General features: G+C 47.2%; 1 protein-coding gene across 1 annotated transcript in view; it reads right to left on the bottom strand.

The window, feature by feature from the left end:
• RNPEPL1 (arginyl aminopeptidase like 1) overlaps positions 1-19,645 on the bottom strand; it is a 35,169-nt gene that overhangs the window by 3,040 nt on the left and 12,484 nt on the right. The window contains exons 6-10 of the mRNA XM_056565594.1: positions 15,331-15,444; positions 13,872-13,984; positions 13,683-13,791; positions 13,380-13,607; positions 1,807-1,949 (exon numbers count right to left, since the gene is read on the bottom strand). Coding sequence (XP_056421569.1) covers positions 1,807-1,949; positions 13,380-13,607; positions 13,683-13,791; positions 13,872-13,984; positions 15,331-15,444 — 707 coding nt within the window. The remainder of the gene's footprint in view (positions 1-1,806; positions 1,950-13,379; positions 13,608-13,682; positions 13,792-13,871; positions 13,985-15,330; positions 15,445-19,645) is intronic.

The raw sequence follows: 19,645 nt of genomic DNA on the forward strand, positions 1-19,645 counted from the left end.
TAATAGAAATAATTTACAGATCTTTAACTTTCTGGCACCAGTTAACTTAAAAAATAAATAAATAAATAAAAAAAGTTTTCCACCGGAGTACCCCTTTAAAAGGAGATCTCCAGTCCTGAAAAACTGATCCCCTATCCTAAGGATAGGGCATAAGTTTCAGATCGTGGGGGTCCGACCGCTGGGCCCCACCCGCGATCCCCTGTACGGGGCCCCGGCTCGCTGGCCAGAGAGCATGTCAACCACCGCACAAAGCGGCAGCCGACAAGCCCCCTCAATAGAGCGCTATGGCACAGCCGGAGATTGCCGAAGGCAGCGCTCCAGCCCTGCCATAGAGTTGTATTGAGGGGGCGTGTCGGCCGCCAATTCGGCCTGTGGTTGACATGCTCCCTTCCCGTGGGCTGCCGGGGCACCAAATGGGACATCCCGGGGGGAGGGTCCTAGTGGTCGGACCCCAAGCGAACTAAAACTTATCCCCTAAATTTTTCAAGACTGGAGATTTCCTTTAAATTACAGACACAATCTAACTAAATCAATAAACTGAACTGAACTGTTCATGGCTCTTACAGAACATATGGAGTAAAAATCCACAGTACAGGAAGCAATTAAAGGGGTTGTATCACTGGGAAATGTTAGTAAAATCAGATGTGTACCATATCACATACACATTAATAGAAATATGTAGGAGTACAAAGATGCTATTTTTTAAAAGGCAAGTCCAGTGTTGCTCTCCTGCCCTTTCTACAAAGATTGGCATGGAGACATGCTGCACACCCTGGATAAACTATACCACTGCTCAGAGTGTTCCAGAGTGCAAGAGTCCTATTTAATTAAAAAAGGGCTTATGCATGGAAATCCCTGTATGACATATGGCTGCCTTAGAAACTGTGCTTCTCAGCATGCGCACTGTCGTCCGATCGGCGCTCCAATGCTCCAGGAAGCCATGGCAGGCTAGAGCAATGGAGCGCCGATACCACTTATCAATGCTGTTCTTTGGAACAGCATTGTTCAGTGTTTGCAATCTAAGGTTATGTTCACACGGCAGAATTTCTGAACGGAATTCTGCAGTAAATTCAGCAGAAATGAATTGCCCATTCCCTTGCTGCAGTGGAAATTCTGCAGCAGAATTTCTGCTGTGTGAATAGGACAGTGTATTGGCTATAAAATTCATGCCGAATTTTTATGCAGAAATTCTGGCATGTGAACATAGCCTAAAGACTGCAAGTAATAGTCCCCTAAGGGACTATAAAATAACCCCTTCCCTAATAAAAGTATGAATCACCCCCACTTTTCCGATTTTTAAAATAAAATAACATTAAACCGTACGGTAACCTAAAGTCCAGAATTGAGTATTTTTGGTTACATCTTATACCAGAAAGAAAATAAAGTCTCATCAAAACAAAAAGGAGCCATTGTATGTTCCCGTATGCAGAAAAATGAAAAAGATATTGGGGTCAAAAGAGGACAATTTTAAGCATACTAATTATTGTGCAAAAAGTTATTTTGTTCAAAAAAAAAAAAAAAGTTAAATAAAACTATTAATTGTATGACAAGTTATATTTACAGAATAAATGTAACATGTCATTTTCACCGCAAAGTGCACTGTGATGTCATTACTGGGGGGAGAATGTGTGTAAGTGATTATTAATGGTACTTATTCTGATTTTCAATAAGGTCTTTTTTCAACCTTATGAACTATGTTACTATGTTATGAATTTTGGAAGGTGAGGAGTAAAAAATGGAAAGTGCAAAAATAAAAAAAATTCCTGTGTCCTTAAGGGTTTTAGAGAAGATAAACATGACACTAACTTGGCATAGAAGGAAGTGACGCACTCGGGGCAAGTCTGGCTGGAAGTTGTTCCGCACCACAATTTGCAGCCAGCGGATGCGTATTTCTGTGTTCATAGTCGCAAGATCGGCAGAATAGCACAGTGACAGCTGCAGCATAACTTCTGGAGAAACAAAACAAAAAAATAAAATGTTTAAATATTTAAACAAAGCCATACATTTAAGAAGCATTACAAGGTGGTTTCTGTGGAAATAACTAGTTAATTTCTTCAAAAAACAGCACCACACCTGTCCTCAGGTTGTGTGTTGTACCACACACAACCAGAGGAAAGTTGTGGTGCTTAAGGGGATGACCCCTTAAAGGAGAAATGCAGCACAAAACTTTTACCTTTACCTGTTAACTCACCTTCCTACGTTCCCCCGTTGTGGTGATATCCGTGTCCCGCTCTCTGGGGCTGCTCGGCCTCATGCTTCTTAGGCTTGTAATCTCCCACTGCAGTCAGCGTATCGCCGGCCGCAGCGATGTCCTGCCTTGGCCGGTGATAGGCTGAGCGCACTGTCATGTAAGGAGCCCGGGCAGGAGGGAGAAGGTGGGGCCCGATCTTCTTACATGACAGTGCGCTCAGCCTATCATTGGCCAAGGCAGGACATCGCTGCGGCCGGCGATACGCTGACTGCAGTGTAACATTCAGAGTCTAAGAAGCATCATATACCAGAAAAAAATTACAGCGCAAAAAGTTATTTTGTTTTAAAAAAATATATAAAAAAAATAGTATAATAAAACAAACTATATTAATTGTATGACAAGTTATATTTACAGAATAAATGTAACGTCATTTTCACCGAAAACTGCACAGAAACGCAAGCCCCCCCCCCCATTCTGTATAGGCATTTGCTCATGATCTGTGTACTGTGGTCAGAATGGAAAGAACTACACAACTTCATCTAGAGCATACAGCAGCTGATAAGTACTGGGAGATTTTTAAATAGAGGGAATTAAACCTGTATATCTTTCTGGCACCAGTTGATTTGCCAACTTTTTTTCCCCTACGGAGTACCCCTTTAATTTTTTTCAGTGGTTAGAAATTTATCATAGCGACTTGTTGCACAATTTGTCACAAATTTACAACAGCTTTGACTGGGTTTACAAACTGACTGAATAGCATTTTTATAAAGTCACACATTTTGGCGCACGGGTAAAAAATTTCCAGAAAAAGCAGCAGAGGCGGCACCATACAAAGTGGAGTAATAAAGTAAAAAATGTGTACTAGGCACCATATGTGTCTATGCACCACTTAATAATTTGGCAGGCGTGTGGTTTTCACCACACAAACTAAAGGGGTAAAAAAAGACTAGCCCTCGGACTGTTGCTTAGAATGTTGTGTCACATTTTACCAATGGGACATTTTGAAAGATAATTTTAAGTACATTTCCTTTTAAGAGAACAGATCACATTTACATTTTTTCAGCAGTTACATACAGCCCAAACATTGTTACTTTTTATGTTAAAAGGAGTAGTGTAATGACAGATAACTCCCCTATCCAAAAGGACCGCTGGGACCCCCCCAAGCTCCTGAACGGGGCCCCAGCAGTCTGCTGGAAGGGGGCGCGCCGACCCCCGCACAGAGCAGTGGCCGACACGCTCCCGGCATGTCAGCCACGGCTTCCCGCAGAGGTCGGAACAGCTGCTTCCAGCAGACTGTTGGTGCCCCCCGTTCAGTATATCCCGGGGGGTCCCCGAGATCTATAACTTATCTCCTATCCTTTGGATAGGGAATAAGTCATTTTTCACTGCACTACTCCTTTAACCCCTTAACGACGCAGGACGTAAATGTACGTCCTGATGATGTGGTACTTAACGTACCAGGACGTACATTTACGTCCTGAGCATAACCGCGGGCACTGCACTGCCATAGGCCGCCGCCACCACCCGCTTCTCTCCCCCTACCTGTCAGGGTGGTAATTGCCGATACCGATAATGCCCAAAATCGTGATTATCGGCCGATAATATCGGCCATACCGATAAACGGTCGATCCCTAACGTGGACCCCCAGAAGACCAAATGAATCGAGTCACCATGGCCCGGAGAAGAAGGATACCGGGATACGAAAAGGGAGGGTCTGCATAAGATACAGTAGTCGAGGTAAGACGTCCATCTTGATTGCCACCATCCGGCCAAACCATGAAAGCGTGAGTTTGCCCCAGGAAGAGAAATCCCGCTCTAGAGACCGTAGGAAAGGGGAATAGTTACTGTCAAAGAGTGTGGAAAGGGCGGGCCCCAATTGAATGCCTAAATACGTGAGGGAGTGGCGTTGGATCTTGAAGGAAAAAAGATGAGGACAGCCCAATAAAGTCATCACTAGGGATGGAGACATTGAGGATGAGAATTCACCTTAAAATGGCTCAGAGCACCATATTCCTCAAACACGGACAAGACAACAGGGATAGAAATGCGTGGTGACGACAGGTATAGAAGTAAGTTGTCAGCAAATAGCGACAACGTATATGTGGTTATGCGAAGAGAGAGTCCTTTGATAGAGTCGTTCTGTCTCAATGCTACCGCCAAATATTCCATAACGATCACATAAAGAAGTGGCGACAAGGGGCATCCCTGTCTTGTTCCGTTATGTATATCAAACGGGGCAGACAGAGTACCGTTAACCTTAACTTGAGTGGTCGCTCCTTTATAAAGCGCCATCACATGGTTATGAAACCAAGGTCCCATCCCCATATGGGCCAAAGCTAGATCCAAAAATTCCCAACTTACTCTGTCAAATGCCTTTTCGGTATCTATAGACAATAGGCAAAATGGCAGGCCCCTAGCTTTGGCGCCAGCAATGAGAGAGAACGACTTCAACGTATTGTCTCTGGCTTCACGGCCTTTAATGAAACCAACCTGGTCAGTGTGTATTACCGAGGGCAGCAAGGAGCCCAGTCTCAAGGCTAGTATTTTAGAATACAGTTTTAGATCTAGGTTAAGGAGTGAAATTGGTCTATAGTTACTGCAACTAGAGAGATCTTTATTGGGTTTTGGAAGCACCGCGATATGGGCAGCCAGAGCCTGAGGAGGGAAGCGAGCGCCATCAGTGATAGAATTAAAGGAGCGAAGCAAGGGAGGGGCCACCAAAGCCGAGAACAATTTGTAGAATCGAGCCGTGAATCCATCAGGTCCAGGACTCTTACCATTCTTCAAGACCTTGATGGTGTCGGTCACCTCCCCAAGCTCTAGCGGCCGTTCAAGATGTTCCCAAGAAGAAGGAGGTAAAGCAGGTAGACTATGGCAAGCCAGGAAGGACTTAATTTTGTCACGCAGGATAGGGACAGGGAGATCAGAGTATCTCCCCTTTATGTTATAAAGAGAGGTGTAATAATTCCGGAACTCCTCAACGATCTGCTGTGTGAGATGAGGGCCTTCAGAACTTCCTCTTGGAACCGCAGGTATGTCCCTGGGACAGTACAGAAGAGTTATACATGGCAACCTGTACCATGTAGACCGCAACTTATTTGTACCATACCCGTGTTTTCCGCATGGCGTTATATGGCTTGAGGAGTTGATCATAAAGTTCAACTCCCCCCCCCCCCCAGGCCCGTCGCAACAGGACAGGCAAACCAAACAATTGCTTGGGGCCCCGAGCTGGCCCGGGGCCTCGAAGCCGAGCCGGTGTTTGCCCGTCCTCCTGCGCTATTCCGTTCGGCAGGCAGCTCGCCCCCGCTCCAGCTCACCTTCACAGTGGCGTCGCTGGGGGGGGGGCTTTTAGGGAGGGGATTTTCAAGGGAAAAGGAACGGGACTCACCCCGGGGTGGGGGATAGGAATTTGGAGGGGATAGGAAGGAGGGCCGCTTTGACTCTTCCGGACTGTCCCACAAGAGACCGTGGATCTGGTGGCGAGGGATGTGAAGAAAGGGATAATAGTATAAAAGTTATCCACGTAAAAGGTGGAAACCTTTATCTAGCAATGGGTGCAGAAGGCCCCAAACGATTTTCCCGCTAACATACAGAGTGGGGGGACATTCTGGGGGTTCAATACGGGAATCTCGTCCCTCATACACCATAAACTAGCAAGTGTACCCTGAGGTACTCTCGCAAAGTTTATACATCTTCACGCCATACCGCGCTCGCTTGGTAGGGATGGATTGCCAGAAGCTGAGTCTCCCCTTAAAGCTGATGGGAGACTCATCAATAGCAACTTCCTTTCCAGGGACATAGGCCTCCCAAAATTTGGCCCCGAAGTGATTGATGACCGGCCTGATTTTATACAGGCGGTAATACGCGGGTTCAGTTCAGGAGGGGACATGCCGCATTATCAGCATAATGCAAACATTTCCGAATGGCATCGAACCGGGGATGGGTCATGGCCATACTGTAGAGAGGGGTCTGGTAGAGGACGTCCCAGCTCCAGTACTGCCTGACCTTTGGCTTTTCGGCTGCATCGACTGGGGACCAGCCACTGGGTCTAGCTAAAAAGGAGCCCGGGTTTGCGGTGACGAACTGTTGGGCGTACAGGTTCGTCTGGTCAGCCATCAGATTGACAAAATAGTCACAAAAAAAAATGAAAGTCCATTTCAGTGAACCCAACCATTTTTATCCATTTCAGTGAACCCAACCATTTTTATCTTGATTCCTGAGTCGCCAACAAACTCAGGAATCACGGGTTAGTGGTCTGCTGGATGAGTCCAGACAAGTTCACTGGTACGGGGCACCAGTAAACTTGGCTAAGGGGCTTGACTAGTATAAGCGCCAGGGGGACTCATACTAGCATGGGGCACAGGGTTTGCAGCCTCGCATGGCAGCGACTCCGCCGCCTTAGTGGCTCATCATCAGAACTAGATGATGACGAGGACCAGGAAATAAGGAAGGTGGGGTCTTCCTTGTCCTCTGTGGCGCTTTCAGTGTCGGAGGCATATGCCTCCTCTGCTGAAAACGCCCTGCGGGCCATTTCCCTACTCTAATGGGGATGTGTGGGGAAAACTTTATTAGTGTATGTGCTGCATGTAGTATGGTGCGATACTACCTCCCTAACCTACCTTAACAGAAAAAAATTATAAACTATAAAGGGGAAAAAAAAAAATAAAGACTTCTAGTACAAAAAAAGCCCTACGCCAAAAAAAAAACCCACGCCAAAAAAAAAACCCCATTTACCTAATCAGTGATGTGCACACCGATTAGCGCTTGGTGGCGGCAGGGAATGCAGAAGTCAGTGGGGGTTCCGAACAGTCAGCCCAGAACAGTGGCTGGTGGCACGTACAGACCCCCACACAAAATACCCGAAAAATGTAATAAAAAATAAATAAAAAAAAACACTTAACCCTGAAAAAATTTACCTGTCTGAACCACAAAAAAAAAAAAAAACGTTAAAGGATACCTCTCATCAAAAAAACTTGATATATTATAGATTAATGTATGCAGAATAACTTTACAATTGCATGTTATAAAAAAATATGCTTCTTTCTATTTAATTTTCCACTTTGAAGAAATGACCACTAGGGGTCTCCCTACCAGTCCTGGCAGCAAGCATTTCAGACTCATGCTGGAGTCCTAAACACTACGAGCTGCCAGTCTGCTTTGTTCACAAAAGAGAACACTCAGAGCTGCCGGCCTGCTTTGTTCACAGCCTGTTTGGCTGTGAACAAAGCAGGCTGGCAGCTCTGAGTGTTTAGGAATCCAGCATGAGTCAGAAATGCTTGCTGACAGGACTGATCGGGGAAAAATACAAATAGAAAGAAGCATATTTTTCATTAACACGCTATTGGAAAGTTATTCAACATTCATTAATCTAAAATATATCAAAAGTTTATTTGATGAAAGGTACCCTTTAATAAGGGATAAGTCACTGACAGCGGTGGGGCAGGCCGCACACAGAGGTACAGTCCATCCACACAGCACAGGCCTGCTGCTGGTGGCACGGACCGCCTATAGGTGCAAAATAAATAAATAAATAAAATAAGCCGCTATAACCAGAAAAAAAGCTTTTGCCACAAACCGGACCGCTCTTTTATGGCTAAGAGGGCATGTTTACCAAAAAAAAAAAGCGCTACCAGACCCCTCTCTACAGTATGGCCATGACCGATCCCCGGTTCGATGCCATTCGGAAATGTTTGCATTATGCTGATAATGCGGCATGTCCCCTCCCGAACTGAACCCGCTTATTACCGCCTGTATAAAATCAGGCCGGTCATCAATCACTTCGGGGCCAAATTTTGGGAGGCCTATGTCCCTGGAAGGGAAGTTGCTATTGATGAGTCTCCCATCAGCTTTAAGGGGAGACTCAGCTTCTGGCAATCCATCCCTACCAAGCGAGCGCGGTATGGCGTGAAGATGTATAAACTTTGCGAGAGTACCTCAGGGTACACTTGCTAGTTTATGGTGTATGAGGGACGAGATTCCCGTATTGAACCCCCAGAATGTCCCCCCACTCTGGATGTTAGCGGGAAAATCGTCTTTGCTGCTATTAACCCTTTAAAAAATGTGACATTTGGGGGAAAACAAACATTTTAGTGAAAAATTTTTTTTTTTTTTTTTTTTACATATGCAAAAGTCATGAAACACCTGTGGGGTATTAAGGCTCACTTTATTCCTTGTTATGTTCCTCAAGGGGTCTAGTTTCCAAAATGGTATGCCATGTGTTTTTGTTTTGCTGTTCTGGCACCATAGGGGCTTCCTAAATGCGACATGCCCCCCAAAAACCATTTCAGAAAAACGTACTCTCTAAAATCCCCTTGTTGCTCCTTCGCTTCTGAGCCCTCTACTGCGCCCGCCGAACACTTTACATAGACATATGAGGTATGTGCTTACTCGAGAGAAATTGGGTTACACATACAAGTATACATTTTCTCCTTTTACCCCTTGTAAAAATTCAAAAATTGGGTCTACAAGAACATGAGAGTGTAAAAAATGAAGATATTGAATTTTCTCTTTCACTTTGCTGCTTTTCCTGTGAAACACCTAAAGGGTTAAAACATTTACTGAATGTCATTTTGAATACTTTGAGGGGTGCAGTTTTTATAATGGGGTCATTTATGGGGTATTTCTAATATGAAGACCCTTCAAATCCACTTCAAACCTGAACTGGTCCCTGAAAAATTGTGAGTTTGAACATTTTGTGAAAAATTGGAAAATTGCTGCTGAACTTTGAAGCCCTCTGGTGTCTTCCAAAAGTAAAAACTCATCAATTTTATGATGCAATCATAAAGTAGACATATTGTTTATGTGAATCCAAAAAAAAAATTATTTGGAATATCCATTTTCCTTACAAGCAGAGAGCTTCAAAGTTAGAAAAATGCAAAATTTTTAATTTTTTCATCAAATTTGGGGATTTTTCACGAAGAAAGGATGCAAGTTACCACAAAAATTTACCAATAAGTTAAAATAGATTATGTCACGAAAAAACAATCTCAGAATGATAAGTAAAAGCATTCCAGAACTATTAATGTTTAAAGTGACAGTGGTCAGATTTGCAAAAAAGGGCTTCGTCCTAGAGGTGAAAATGGGCTCCGTCCTTAAGGGGTTAAGGATCGGGGATGCAGGGCGTATGCATATGCCCTGCGTCCCCAAGAGGTGAAAGCATGCTGGCAGCTATAAAAGCCATAAAGGCATGTCTGAAGTTTTCACAGTTGGGAGGCCAGAAAGCTGCACAATGCAAGGGCAGCTGGTGTCTGGCTGTCTCTGACAGATATGCACTTGACACATGGCTGCACAAGCACTGTAAAAACATGGTGGTGTAGACTAAATCTGAGTTAAACACATAGCCAAGAAAAAAAACATAGGCAGATCGCCTCATAGAGTGACACTGTATGAATCTGTAATACTACTAGTGCTATTTGAAAAGATGTTTACCTTTCCAGGTTAGGTGAAGACAACACCTATAGTTGCCTTATTGACCAAAAACGTCCACAGATTAAATTCAAGGGAGCTGCAGCCTCAACAATTGAAGAAACACCAGATCCCACTCACAGGTTGATGTGTGCAAGCAGTGGATAAAACCGAGAAAAGAGTACCTCAGAACCTAGTATGCTGCATCCTCTTATACAGACAAATACAAACTAAAAATGAACTATGTTTTAATTTGTATTAGTGTATATAAGAGGAAGCAGCACACTAGGTACTGCATCCTTTGTCTGTAACCTGAGGATGAAAAGGCTAGTCCCTAAAACGCATTGTTATAAGAACAACAACAAATATTGGGTGGTATTAAAGGTATCAGCGCAGCATTCGGGGTACTGTTTTTGTGGTTATATCCAGTCCATTATTGCGTTGAAGTGTACCTCCAATAGCTTAACTATTTAAAAATGACTACAGTCTCCTGGGTCCTGCGGGTAGATTATTTATGGCCAAATATGGAGGGAGGGTGCCATTGTATATTCTGGAAATTGGAGCCCTGACCAGACCTCCGGATTCCTCTCCCACTGCCCAGCTTCTCTGCAAGCTTTGGGGCCACACGCATAAGCTACTAGGCATTACAAGTTTCATGTCGTGTACACCGCTGTGGCGTAACCCAGGCTTGCCAGTATTCTGCTCTTTTGTGGATGCTGGTTATTGGGAGAGAAAGGGACTGTGTGAAGTGGGGCAGTTGGCTGTACAGGGGGTAGTCCGATCTTTTGAGGATTTGCAGGAGGAGTTCGCTTTACCGCGTTCCTCATTTTATCGATACCTGCAACTCCGTCATGTGTACGAAATTCAGAATCGGCTGCGACTGCTGGAGGTACAAACTAACAGGGTCCTTGAATCTGTAGTTATGAAGAGGGACTCTGCGGGAGTTATTTCTTGGCTGTACGGTGAGCTCTTGAGTTTTTATCATGAACGATTCCCCTTAACAGTCAGAACAAAGTGGGATAGAGACCTTGGCGGGCTGAGTGACGAGGAATGGTCTACTGCTTTGTCTCTTACCCCGGCATTGTCCCTGTCGGAGTCTAATAGACTGTTGCAGCTGTTCTTTTTGCACAGGGTGTATAAGACCCCACTGTTCTTACATACTATTGGGGTACGGTCTGACTCTGCCTGTCCTCGGTGTGGTGCGTTGGAGGCTCATCTGCTTTACATGATGTGGGCGTGTCCCGTCTTAGATACATATTGGGCTGATGTGTTACATCTTATCAGGGATATTTATGGGGTTACCCTGCCTAGAGAACCTAAGGTATGCTTACTTGGCCTTATTGGTTGTGATGAAGAACCCTCCTTGAGAGAAGTGGGGATCTTACGGGTGTTTTATCAAGCCAGGAAACTGATCGCGCAGTTCTGGATCAGACCGTCTCCTCCGGGAGTGGCTGATCTTATTAAAAGATTACGGCAGATAGTGCGCTTGGAGAAAGGGATATATATTAACCGTAACGTTGAACGGAAAAATTTGATGGTGTTTGGGGACCCTGGGTTCACTATTTTGCCCCCCCCCCTGACGACTGAATCCTTGGGCTGTACTTGCCGTGGTATGCTTGGCTCGAATTCTGGGGATTTCTGTATGTGGCATCCCTCCTTCCTTACTCACTATCTTTGTGTTTCTCTGGTAGCTCTGTTGGAATGCCTGTAGGTACTGCTTGCTGAGGCTTGTGTGCAAGGTGTGAGGGAGCGAGTTCATTGGGATATGGGTATATTTGAACCTCTAGTTCACTACTAGTGTGTATTGTTGATGCTGCGGTGGGGAGAGAAGGACGCTTTGTTTGTAAGGTGGGTGGGGTGGGTGGAGGGGGGGGGGTTTACTGTTGGTGTATTGTTTTTGTTTTAACAATGTTTAAAATCTTAATAAAAATATCTGATTTAAAAAAATAAAAAATAAAAAAAAAATAATTACTACAGTGCAGCTTTCAGAGAACCTTTTCTTCCCGCTGTATATAACTACGCAATGAGACACAGAGAGTCTCACTCAGTCTCCACAGCACCCATCTACAGCTCCAGACCAAGCGCCATAGAACCATATTACACTGGGTGGAGCACTGGAGTGCTGTGGAGATGGAGTGGGAAGCTTAATCTCCTATTGCAAGGAATATAGGAAAAACAATGGCCCTCATTTACTAATGTCAACCCGACTCTTTGTCGGGTTGTGCGACCAAATTTGTATCGCATAGCCCATGCCACACAAATTCGGTCGCACAACCCGACAAAATATATCATCACTCCGAGTGTTTTTTAAACCCGTCAAAATGGGCGTGGTTATCACAAAAAGGGGCGTGTTCCCGACAAAGAAAAAGAAAAAACACTCGGAGGTGAAAAAATCAAAGCCGTGAAAACTCCCCAGCGATGTACGATGTATTTTACTTTCATTTTCAAATTCCCAGCCGGGATCCCTGAATGGCCGGTACTGAATAGCCATTCAGGGATCCCTGCGGGGATCTCAAATAGAAGAACTGCTGTGGGGAAAGATATATAGAATCGCTGGGGGGAATGTATATGTCTGGCTCCCCACAGCTTCTATATATCTTGTCCCCCGCAGCGCATATTATATGCACATATGCCCACCGCAGCGCATATTATATATACGCATGCCCCCCGCACAGCGCAAACATATGCCCCCAGCAGCGCATGTTATATATATCTCCCACACAGCGCTATCATATGCCGCCAGCAGCGCATGTTATATATGTCCTCCGCACAGCGCTATATTATGGCCCCAGCAGCGCATGTTATATATGTCCTCCGCACAGCGCTATCATATGCCCCCAGCAGCGCATGTTATATATGTCCCCGCACAGCGCAATCATAAGCTCCCGGTAGCGCTATCATTGACAAGCATTCTATTAGCAGAGCATCTCTCCGGGAAGCCGCTGACCGATGCTCTGCCAATGCTCTGCTTGTCAGTGATAGCGCTTCAGAGGCATATGTGTATAGAAGCGAAGTGGGGACCAGATATATAGCATTATCTGGTCCCCCCTTCGCTTCTATACACAGTCCTCCTCAGTCCAACCACCACAGCTGCCCCATCGCCTCCCCCATCCCCGGTGTTATAATTACCTGTTCCCGGGGTCCGCGATCCTTCTGGCTCCGGCGCTGTTGCTGTGCGACGTCACCGTCAGTGCGCACAGTGACATCGCACAGCAACAGCGCCGGAGAGATGCTCTGCTAATAGAATGCTTGTCAATGATAGCGCTACCTTGAGCTTATGATTGCGCTGTGCGGGGGACATATATAACATGCGCTGCTGGGGTATATGATAGCGCTGTGTGGGGGACATATATAACATGCTCTGCTGGGGGCATATGATAGCACTGTGCAGGGGGGCATATATAAATATATATACACACATACGCGCGCGCTGCGGTGGGTATATGATAGCGCTGTGCGGGGGGCATATATACAATTTACCGTGCAACACAAATTTTTTTTCCCATGTGACACATTAGTAAATCAGGGAGAAAAATACACGGAGTAAATGAAGAAACCCGACACTCTTAGTAAATGAGGGCCAATGCCTCTGTTCAGACATTTAGGTGCCAAATTGAAAAGGGTTATAAAATAAAAAATATGACCGTATTGCACAAGGGTCATTTGTCAAAAATTGGAAGTGCACTTTAAAGTTCAGTACAATACACTTCTGCCATAGTCTATGTAAGTTCTACACTAACTTACTAAATTATTTTAATGAAACACAAACATGAGATGCATTCACCTGGCCGCAATGGAGATTGATCTAACAGCTTGTCCAAAAAGAGCACAGTCTGGAAAGTTTGCCAGTCTGTGATATTGGCAAAATTGGCAGCAGCTTCAATGTCCAAAGGTTCAGCCATCCATAGTTCACTCAATGCTTCCACGGGTGAAGTGAATATGGATCCCTGAGAAAGATCTGGCTGGGTCAAAGGAGGCCCTGGGGCATTCAGCCAACGCTCAAACTCCAGGCCTGGTGGGGAAAAAGATCATGAGGATTTGGCAATTATAATTTAAGTAATGCATGGCATCATATTTTGTGACTCACCCTCACCACATGCTGTACTCTCTCCCCTTAAATGAGGGAAGAAGCTGAGATAAGACTCCAGCAGATCATGAGCTACGACACTGCGAAACTTAAATTTCTCAATATAATCCTGCAGATAAGGAGGCAATGAGAATTACTCATGTGAAAAGAAAACTTTAAATATAGAAAAAAAATGTTAAATTACATTACCCTGAGGAAGGCATCAAAGTTGTCTTGGTCCCCGCACAACTGGGACAGATAGTGCACAAAACAGAAGCCCTTCTCATATGTGAACAAATTCATGAGGTTACTTGGGTTCACACCTGTGGAGAAACAAATGACCATTCTTTAAACAAGTAACATTTTCACTGAAAACTGGACTGCCGAGAACACACAAATTAGCTAAAAACGCAGAAATTTGAGCTTAACTAGTCAACTTTTAAAGCTCCCACTTTAATAAGTCCCTGTTTGGAGCACAATAGAAACCAGTTTTACTCATAAAAGATCACTGCATTGGGGCTTCCACTTAGTGCTGGGCGGTATACCGGTTCATACAGAATACCGAAATTTGTTTCCTGCACGATATAAATTTTTCCCATACCGCAATACCGGTTAGACCCCTCCCCCCCCCACATATGCGACCCGCGAGCGCTCCTTCTCTACCCCCCAATCATATGTAACTAACGAGCGCTCCTTCTCTACCCCCCCAATCATATGTGACCCACAAGCGCTCCTTCTCTACCCCCCCAATCATATGTGACCCGCGAGCGCTCCTTCTCTACCCCCCCAATCATATGTGACCTGCGAGCACTCCTTCTCTACCCCCCAATCATATGTGACCAGCAAGTGCTCCTTCTCTACCTCCCCAATCATATGTGACCCGTGAGCGCTCCTTCTCTACCCCCCAATCATATGTGACCTGTGAGCGCTCCTTCTCTACCCCCGCCCCAATCATATGTGACCCACGAGTGCTCCTACACTAACCCGCCCCCCAATCATGTGAGACCCGTGAATTATCAGCCGCAGCGCTGTACTGTACTCTGTATTCCTGTGCCCGGGCTGCAAATATTAAAAAACAAACTTTCACTAACCTTCACCTACGTTCCCCCGTTGCTCCGGTAACAGCCTCACGCTCTTCCTGGGGATGGGAACGTCACAGAGCCGTCAGCCTATCAACGGCTGCAGCGATGTCCCGCCTCGGCCGTTGATAGGCTAAGCCCACTGTCATGTAAAGAGCCGGCCGGCTTCTTACATGACAGTGCGCTCAGCCTATCACCGGCCGAGGCGGGACATCGCTGCAGCTGGTGATAGGCTGACGGCTCTGCGACGTTCCCATCCCCAGAAAGCAGCAATAGGATCGTAGCGGAGGACTGTGAGGTCGGTACCGGAGCAATGGGGGAAATTTATTTTTTTAATATTTGCAGCCCAGGCACAGGAATATAGAGTACAGTACAGCGCAGCTGCTGATAATTCATTGGGGGAGGGGAGAAGGAGCGCTCGCGGGTCACATATGATTGGGGTGGGGAGGGAATACCGTTAAATACCGTGGAACCGCCATAACTTACAGAAATACCACGATACACATTTTTGGTCATACCGCCCAGCACTACTTCCACTAAATACATTTTTTATATCGTGTAGTCCCGACAAAGTTTGTACAGACTCTTACCTAAATCCAATTTAGCTTGCAGTCGACTGAAAGGCGTATCCTGACCCAGTATTCGAATCTGTCTGTGCAGTGCTTCCAAGCGAAAGGTGGTCTCTAGGCATGTGAATGAAGCACCTGAGACATAAAATACAGGACATTTGGTTCACACAGTTGGAAAAACCAAAGTATAGGTAATAGAATGTAGTAAATGTGTCAATTTTAAATAAAAAGGAGATTTTTGTTTACTTACCGTAAAATCTCTTTCTCGAAGGATCCATTGAGGAACACAGACCGCAGGTGTATGCTGCTGTCTCTAGAAGGTGTGAAACTATGGTAATAAAAAAAGTCAGCTCCTCCCAGCAGGATATACCCACCTTCAGGCTCTGAGCTAGTCAGTTTAAGTTCCAGAGCTATAGGAGTAGACCAACAGGTCAAAGAAAAACCTAAAACTGTCCGAGAACCAGAAGAAAAAAAACATAACTGAACACACCCTTGGACAGAGAACCAAAGGAAAATCCCAAAAAAGGGCGGGAGCTGTGTCCCCCAATGGATCCTTCAAGAAAGAGATTTTACGGTAAGTAAACAAAAATCTCCTTTTCTCTATCAGCTCCATTGGGGGACACAGACCGTGTGACGTACCAAAGCCGTCCCGTGGGTGGGCAGATAAGTAATCAGGCGGACGGCAGATCCACTGCCGCCTGCAACACTTTACGACCCAGACTAGCATCAGCCGATGCGAAAGTATGAACTCGGTAAAACCTCGAGAAAGTGTGCAAAGATGACCAGGTGGCCGCCTTGCAAATCTGCGAGGCTGAGGCTCTATTCTGGAGAGCCCAGGATGCCCCAACAGAACTTGTAGAATGAGCCACAACTCTGAAAGGAGGAATTTTCCCCTTACAGCGATAAGCTTCCGAAATGGCGGACCGAATCCACCGAGAAATGGTGGCCTTGGAAGCAGGTTGTCCCTTGTGACGACCTTCCGTAAGGACGAAAAAGGAATCTCACTGACGAAACGAAGAAGTGATGGAGAGATAAGACCGAACAGCCCGAACTACATCCAGCTTGTGTAGTAAGCGCTCCTTAGGATGAGAAGGAGCAGGACAAAAGGACAGGACGACAATTTCCTCATTGAGATGAAAGGCCAAGACCACCTTAGGCAAAAAGGAAGGATCTGGCCGGAAAATGACCTTGTCCTGGTGGATCGCCAGAAACGGAGAACGGCAGGAAAGAGCTGCCAGTTCAGACACCCTCCGGATGGAGGTGATAGCAACAAGAAACGCCACTTTCCAGGAAAGGAGTCGGAGAGACACCTCTCTAAGGGGCTCAAAGGGTGCACCCTGGAGGGCACTCAGAACCAAATTCAAGTCCCAAGGGGGAGAAGGTGACCGATGAGGAACAGCGTGCGCCACTCCTTGCAGGAAGGTCGGGACATGAGAATTAGAAGCCAGGGGCCGCTAGAAAAGAACAGCAAGGGCCGAAACCTGACATTTAAGGGAACTGAGAGACAATCCCAGTTCCAACCCCGACTGCAAAAAGGAGAGAAGATGGGGAACCGAGAAGGTTACAGGGGATAAGTCCTGAGCTTCACACCAACGAAAATAAGACCGCCAAGTACGGTGGTAAATTCTTGCGGAGGAGGGCTTACGAGCCTTGAGCATGGTGTGAATGACTTGGGAAGAGAACCCGCGGGCCCGCAAAACCGCCCACCCGCGGTCTCAACCGCCACGCCGTCAAATGCAGAGACTGTAAATTGGGGTGGCAAAGAGGACCCTGAGAGAGTAGGTCCGGGCGGAGCGGAAGACGCAGAGGAGCGTCGTCCAGGAGCCTGACTACGTCGGCGTACCACGACCTTCGGGGCCAATCTGGAGCTACCAGAATGGTGGGGACTTCCTCTGCCTTGAGCTTCCTCAGCACCCTGGGAAGGAGCGGAAGACGAGGGAACAGATAGGGTAGGGCAAACCCCGCCCAAGGAATCACTACGGCGTCCACGGCCAGAGCCTGAGGGTCGCGGGACTTGGACACAAACGGAAGGATCTGTGCCGGGACGCGAAGAGGTCCACGTCCGGAATGCCCCAGAGGTCGCAGAGCTGCGTGAAGACCTCCGGATGAAGAGACCACTCGCCAGGGTCGGGTGAGGACCGACTGAGGAAGTCCGCTTCCCAGTTGAGCACTCCTGGAATGTGAATCGCCGAAATGGCCGGAACCTTGCTCTCCGCCCATGTGAGAATCTTGGTCACTTCGGCCATGGCTGCCGAGCTGCGAGTGCCACCCTGTCAATTTATGTACGCCACAGCCGTGGCGTTGTCCGATGGAACGCGGACAGGACGGGACTGAAGACGGGACTCCCAATGAAGAAGACAAAGAAGAATCGCCCGTAATTCCAATATGTTGATCGGAAGAAGGGTCTCCGGGGGAGACTAGAGTCCCTGAACCGTCCAATCCCTGAACACACCGCCCCAGCCCGACAGGCTGGCATCCGTTGTAACAACCTGCCAGTGAAGGGGAAGAAACGACCGCCCTTGGAGAAGAAGGGGGGAGCGGAGCCACCAGAGCAGAGACTGACGACTCTGCGAGGAAGAACAATCTGACGATCGAGGGACAGAGGAGACCTGTTCCATCGAGAGAGAATCGCCAGTTGGAGAGGGCGGTAATGAAACTGGGCCAAGGGTACGGCCTCCATAGTTGCCAGCATCCGACCCACGACTTCCATACAAGTACGGATGGAGACTGATACCTGGGTACGAAGTAAGCGGACCCCCGACCGGAGCGCCAGACGTTTGTCCGGCAGAAGACAAATTCGGGCAGAGGCCGTGTCGAATCGAAGTCCGAGAAAGGTTAGAGACTGGGTAGGACGGAGAACTGACTTGTCCCGGTTGACCAACCACCCGAAGCGAGTCAGAGTGTGGAGAGTGACGTCCAGATTCTCCAGAGTCTGGGCTCTGGTTGGAGCCTTGATGAGAAGGTCGTCCAGATAGGGTAACACCGAGATCCCCCTCGACCATAACAGGCCCATCACTGGCGCAAGGATCTTTGTAAAGACCCGAGGAGCCGTGGCTAGACCAAAGGGGAGGGCTACGAATTGAAAGTGCTCCTCCAGAACCGCAAAGCGGAGGTACAGACGATGGATCGGAAATATTGGCACATGGGAGGTAGGCATCCTTGATTTCCACCGATGAAAGGAACTCTCCTTGTTCCAGGGACGCCACCACTGAACAGAGAGATTCCATTCTGAAGTGGCGGATGAGAAGGCGACGGTTGAGACCACAAAAAGATTTGAATAGAAACCCGAAAACGTTCCCCTGGAGGAACGGGGACGATAACCCCCTGGAGAAGCAGAGACTGGAGAGCCGCTCGAAATTGCTTCGCCAGGAGGAGGAGACCGGGGGGCTCGGGATCGAAAAAAGCGATCCCTCGGAAGGGAGGCGAATTCGATCCGGTAACCGTTGGACACCATGTGTCCCTGACCCAAGAGTCCTGAATGTGTGAGGTCCAGATGTCTCGGAAAAACAAGAGACGACCTCCCACCCGAAAAGAAACCGCGGGTGGGGGCCTCACTTCATGCAGAAGTGGGTTTGCGGTTGCCCGATTTGGGCGCAAAACCGCCGGACCGGTTGGAGTCAGACTTCCAGGACGGGCGTGCCCGGAACAAGGGAGCCTTCTTGTCCCGCGAGGGCGCCTGCCCGGACCCTTTACTCGGGCCAGAGGTCCGAAAGGGAAAGGACTTCGTTTGGGAAGTAGGGCGAGCCTTATTTTGAGGTAACAAGGAACTCTTACCTCCCGTTGCCTCAGAGATAATCTCATCAAGGCGTTTGCCAAAAAGACGGCCACCCGTAAAGGGAAGCTCAGTGAGACCTTTTTGGAAGCGGCATCTGCATTCCAAGCTTTAAGCCACATAGAGCGGCGGAGAGCCGCTAGGTGACCCACCGCAAAGTCAGAACAACGGGCTGACTGCATGGAAGCTGTGCACAGAAAGTCCCCAGCTTTAGCGCATTGGAGAGCCAGAGCAGATAGATCCTCTGGGGGGGATCCCGCTAAGATATCCTGATGGAGCTTTTGGCACCACTCCGACAGGGCCTTGGACACCCATGTCGAGGCGAAGAAGCGAACTTCGCTAAAGATTCTACCTTCTTGTCCTGGGGATCCTTGAAGGCAGTGGCATCTGCCAGAGGCAGTGTAGTCGCCTTAGAGATCCGGGAGATTGGTGAATCCACTGAGGGAGGGGAAACCACCTTAGCGACAAAGTCCTTGTCAAATGGATAACGTTCTTGAATTGTCTTGATTCCCGGGAACCTCTTGTCTGGATGCTTCCATGCGGATTCCAGAATGTAGCCAAAGT

The sequence above is a fragment of the Hyla sarda genome, chromosome 3 (assembly GCF_029499605.1).
Source record: "Hyla sarda isolate aHylSar1 chromosome 3, aHylSar1.hap1, whole genome shotgun sequence".
Classification (NCBI taxonomy): Eukaryota; Metazoa; Chordata; class Amphibia; order Anura; family Hylidae; genus Hyla; species Hyla sarda.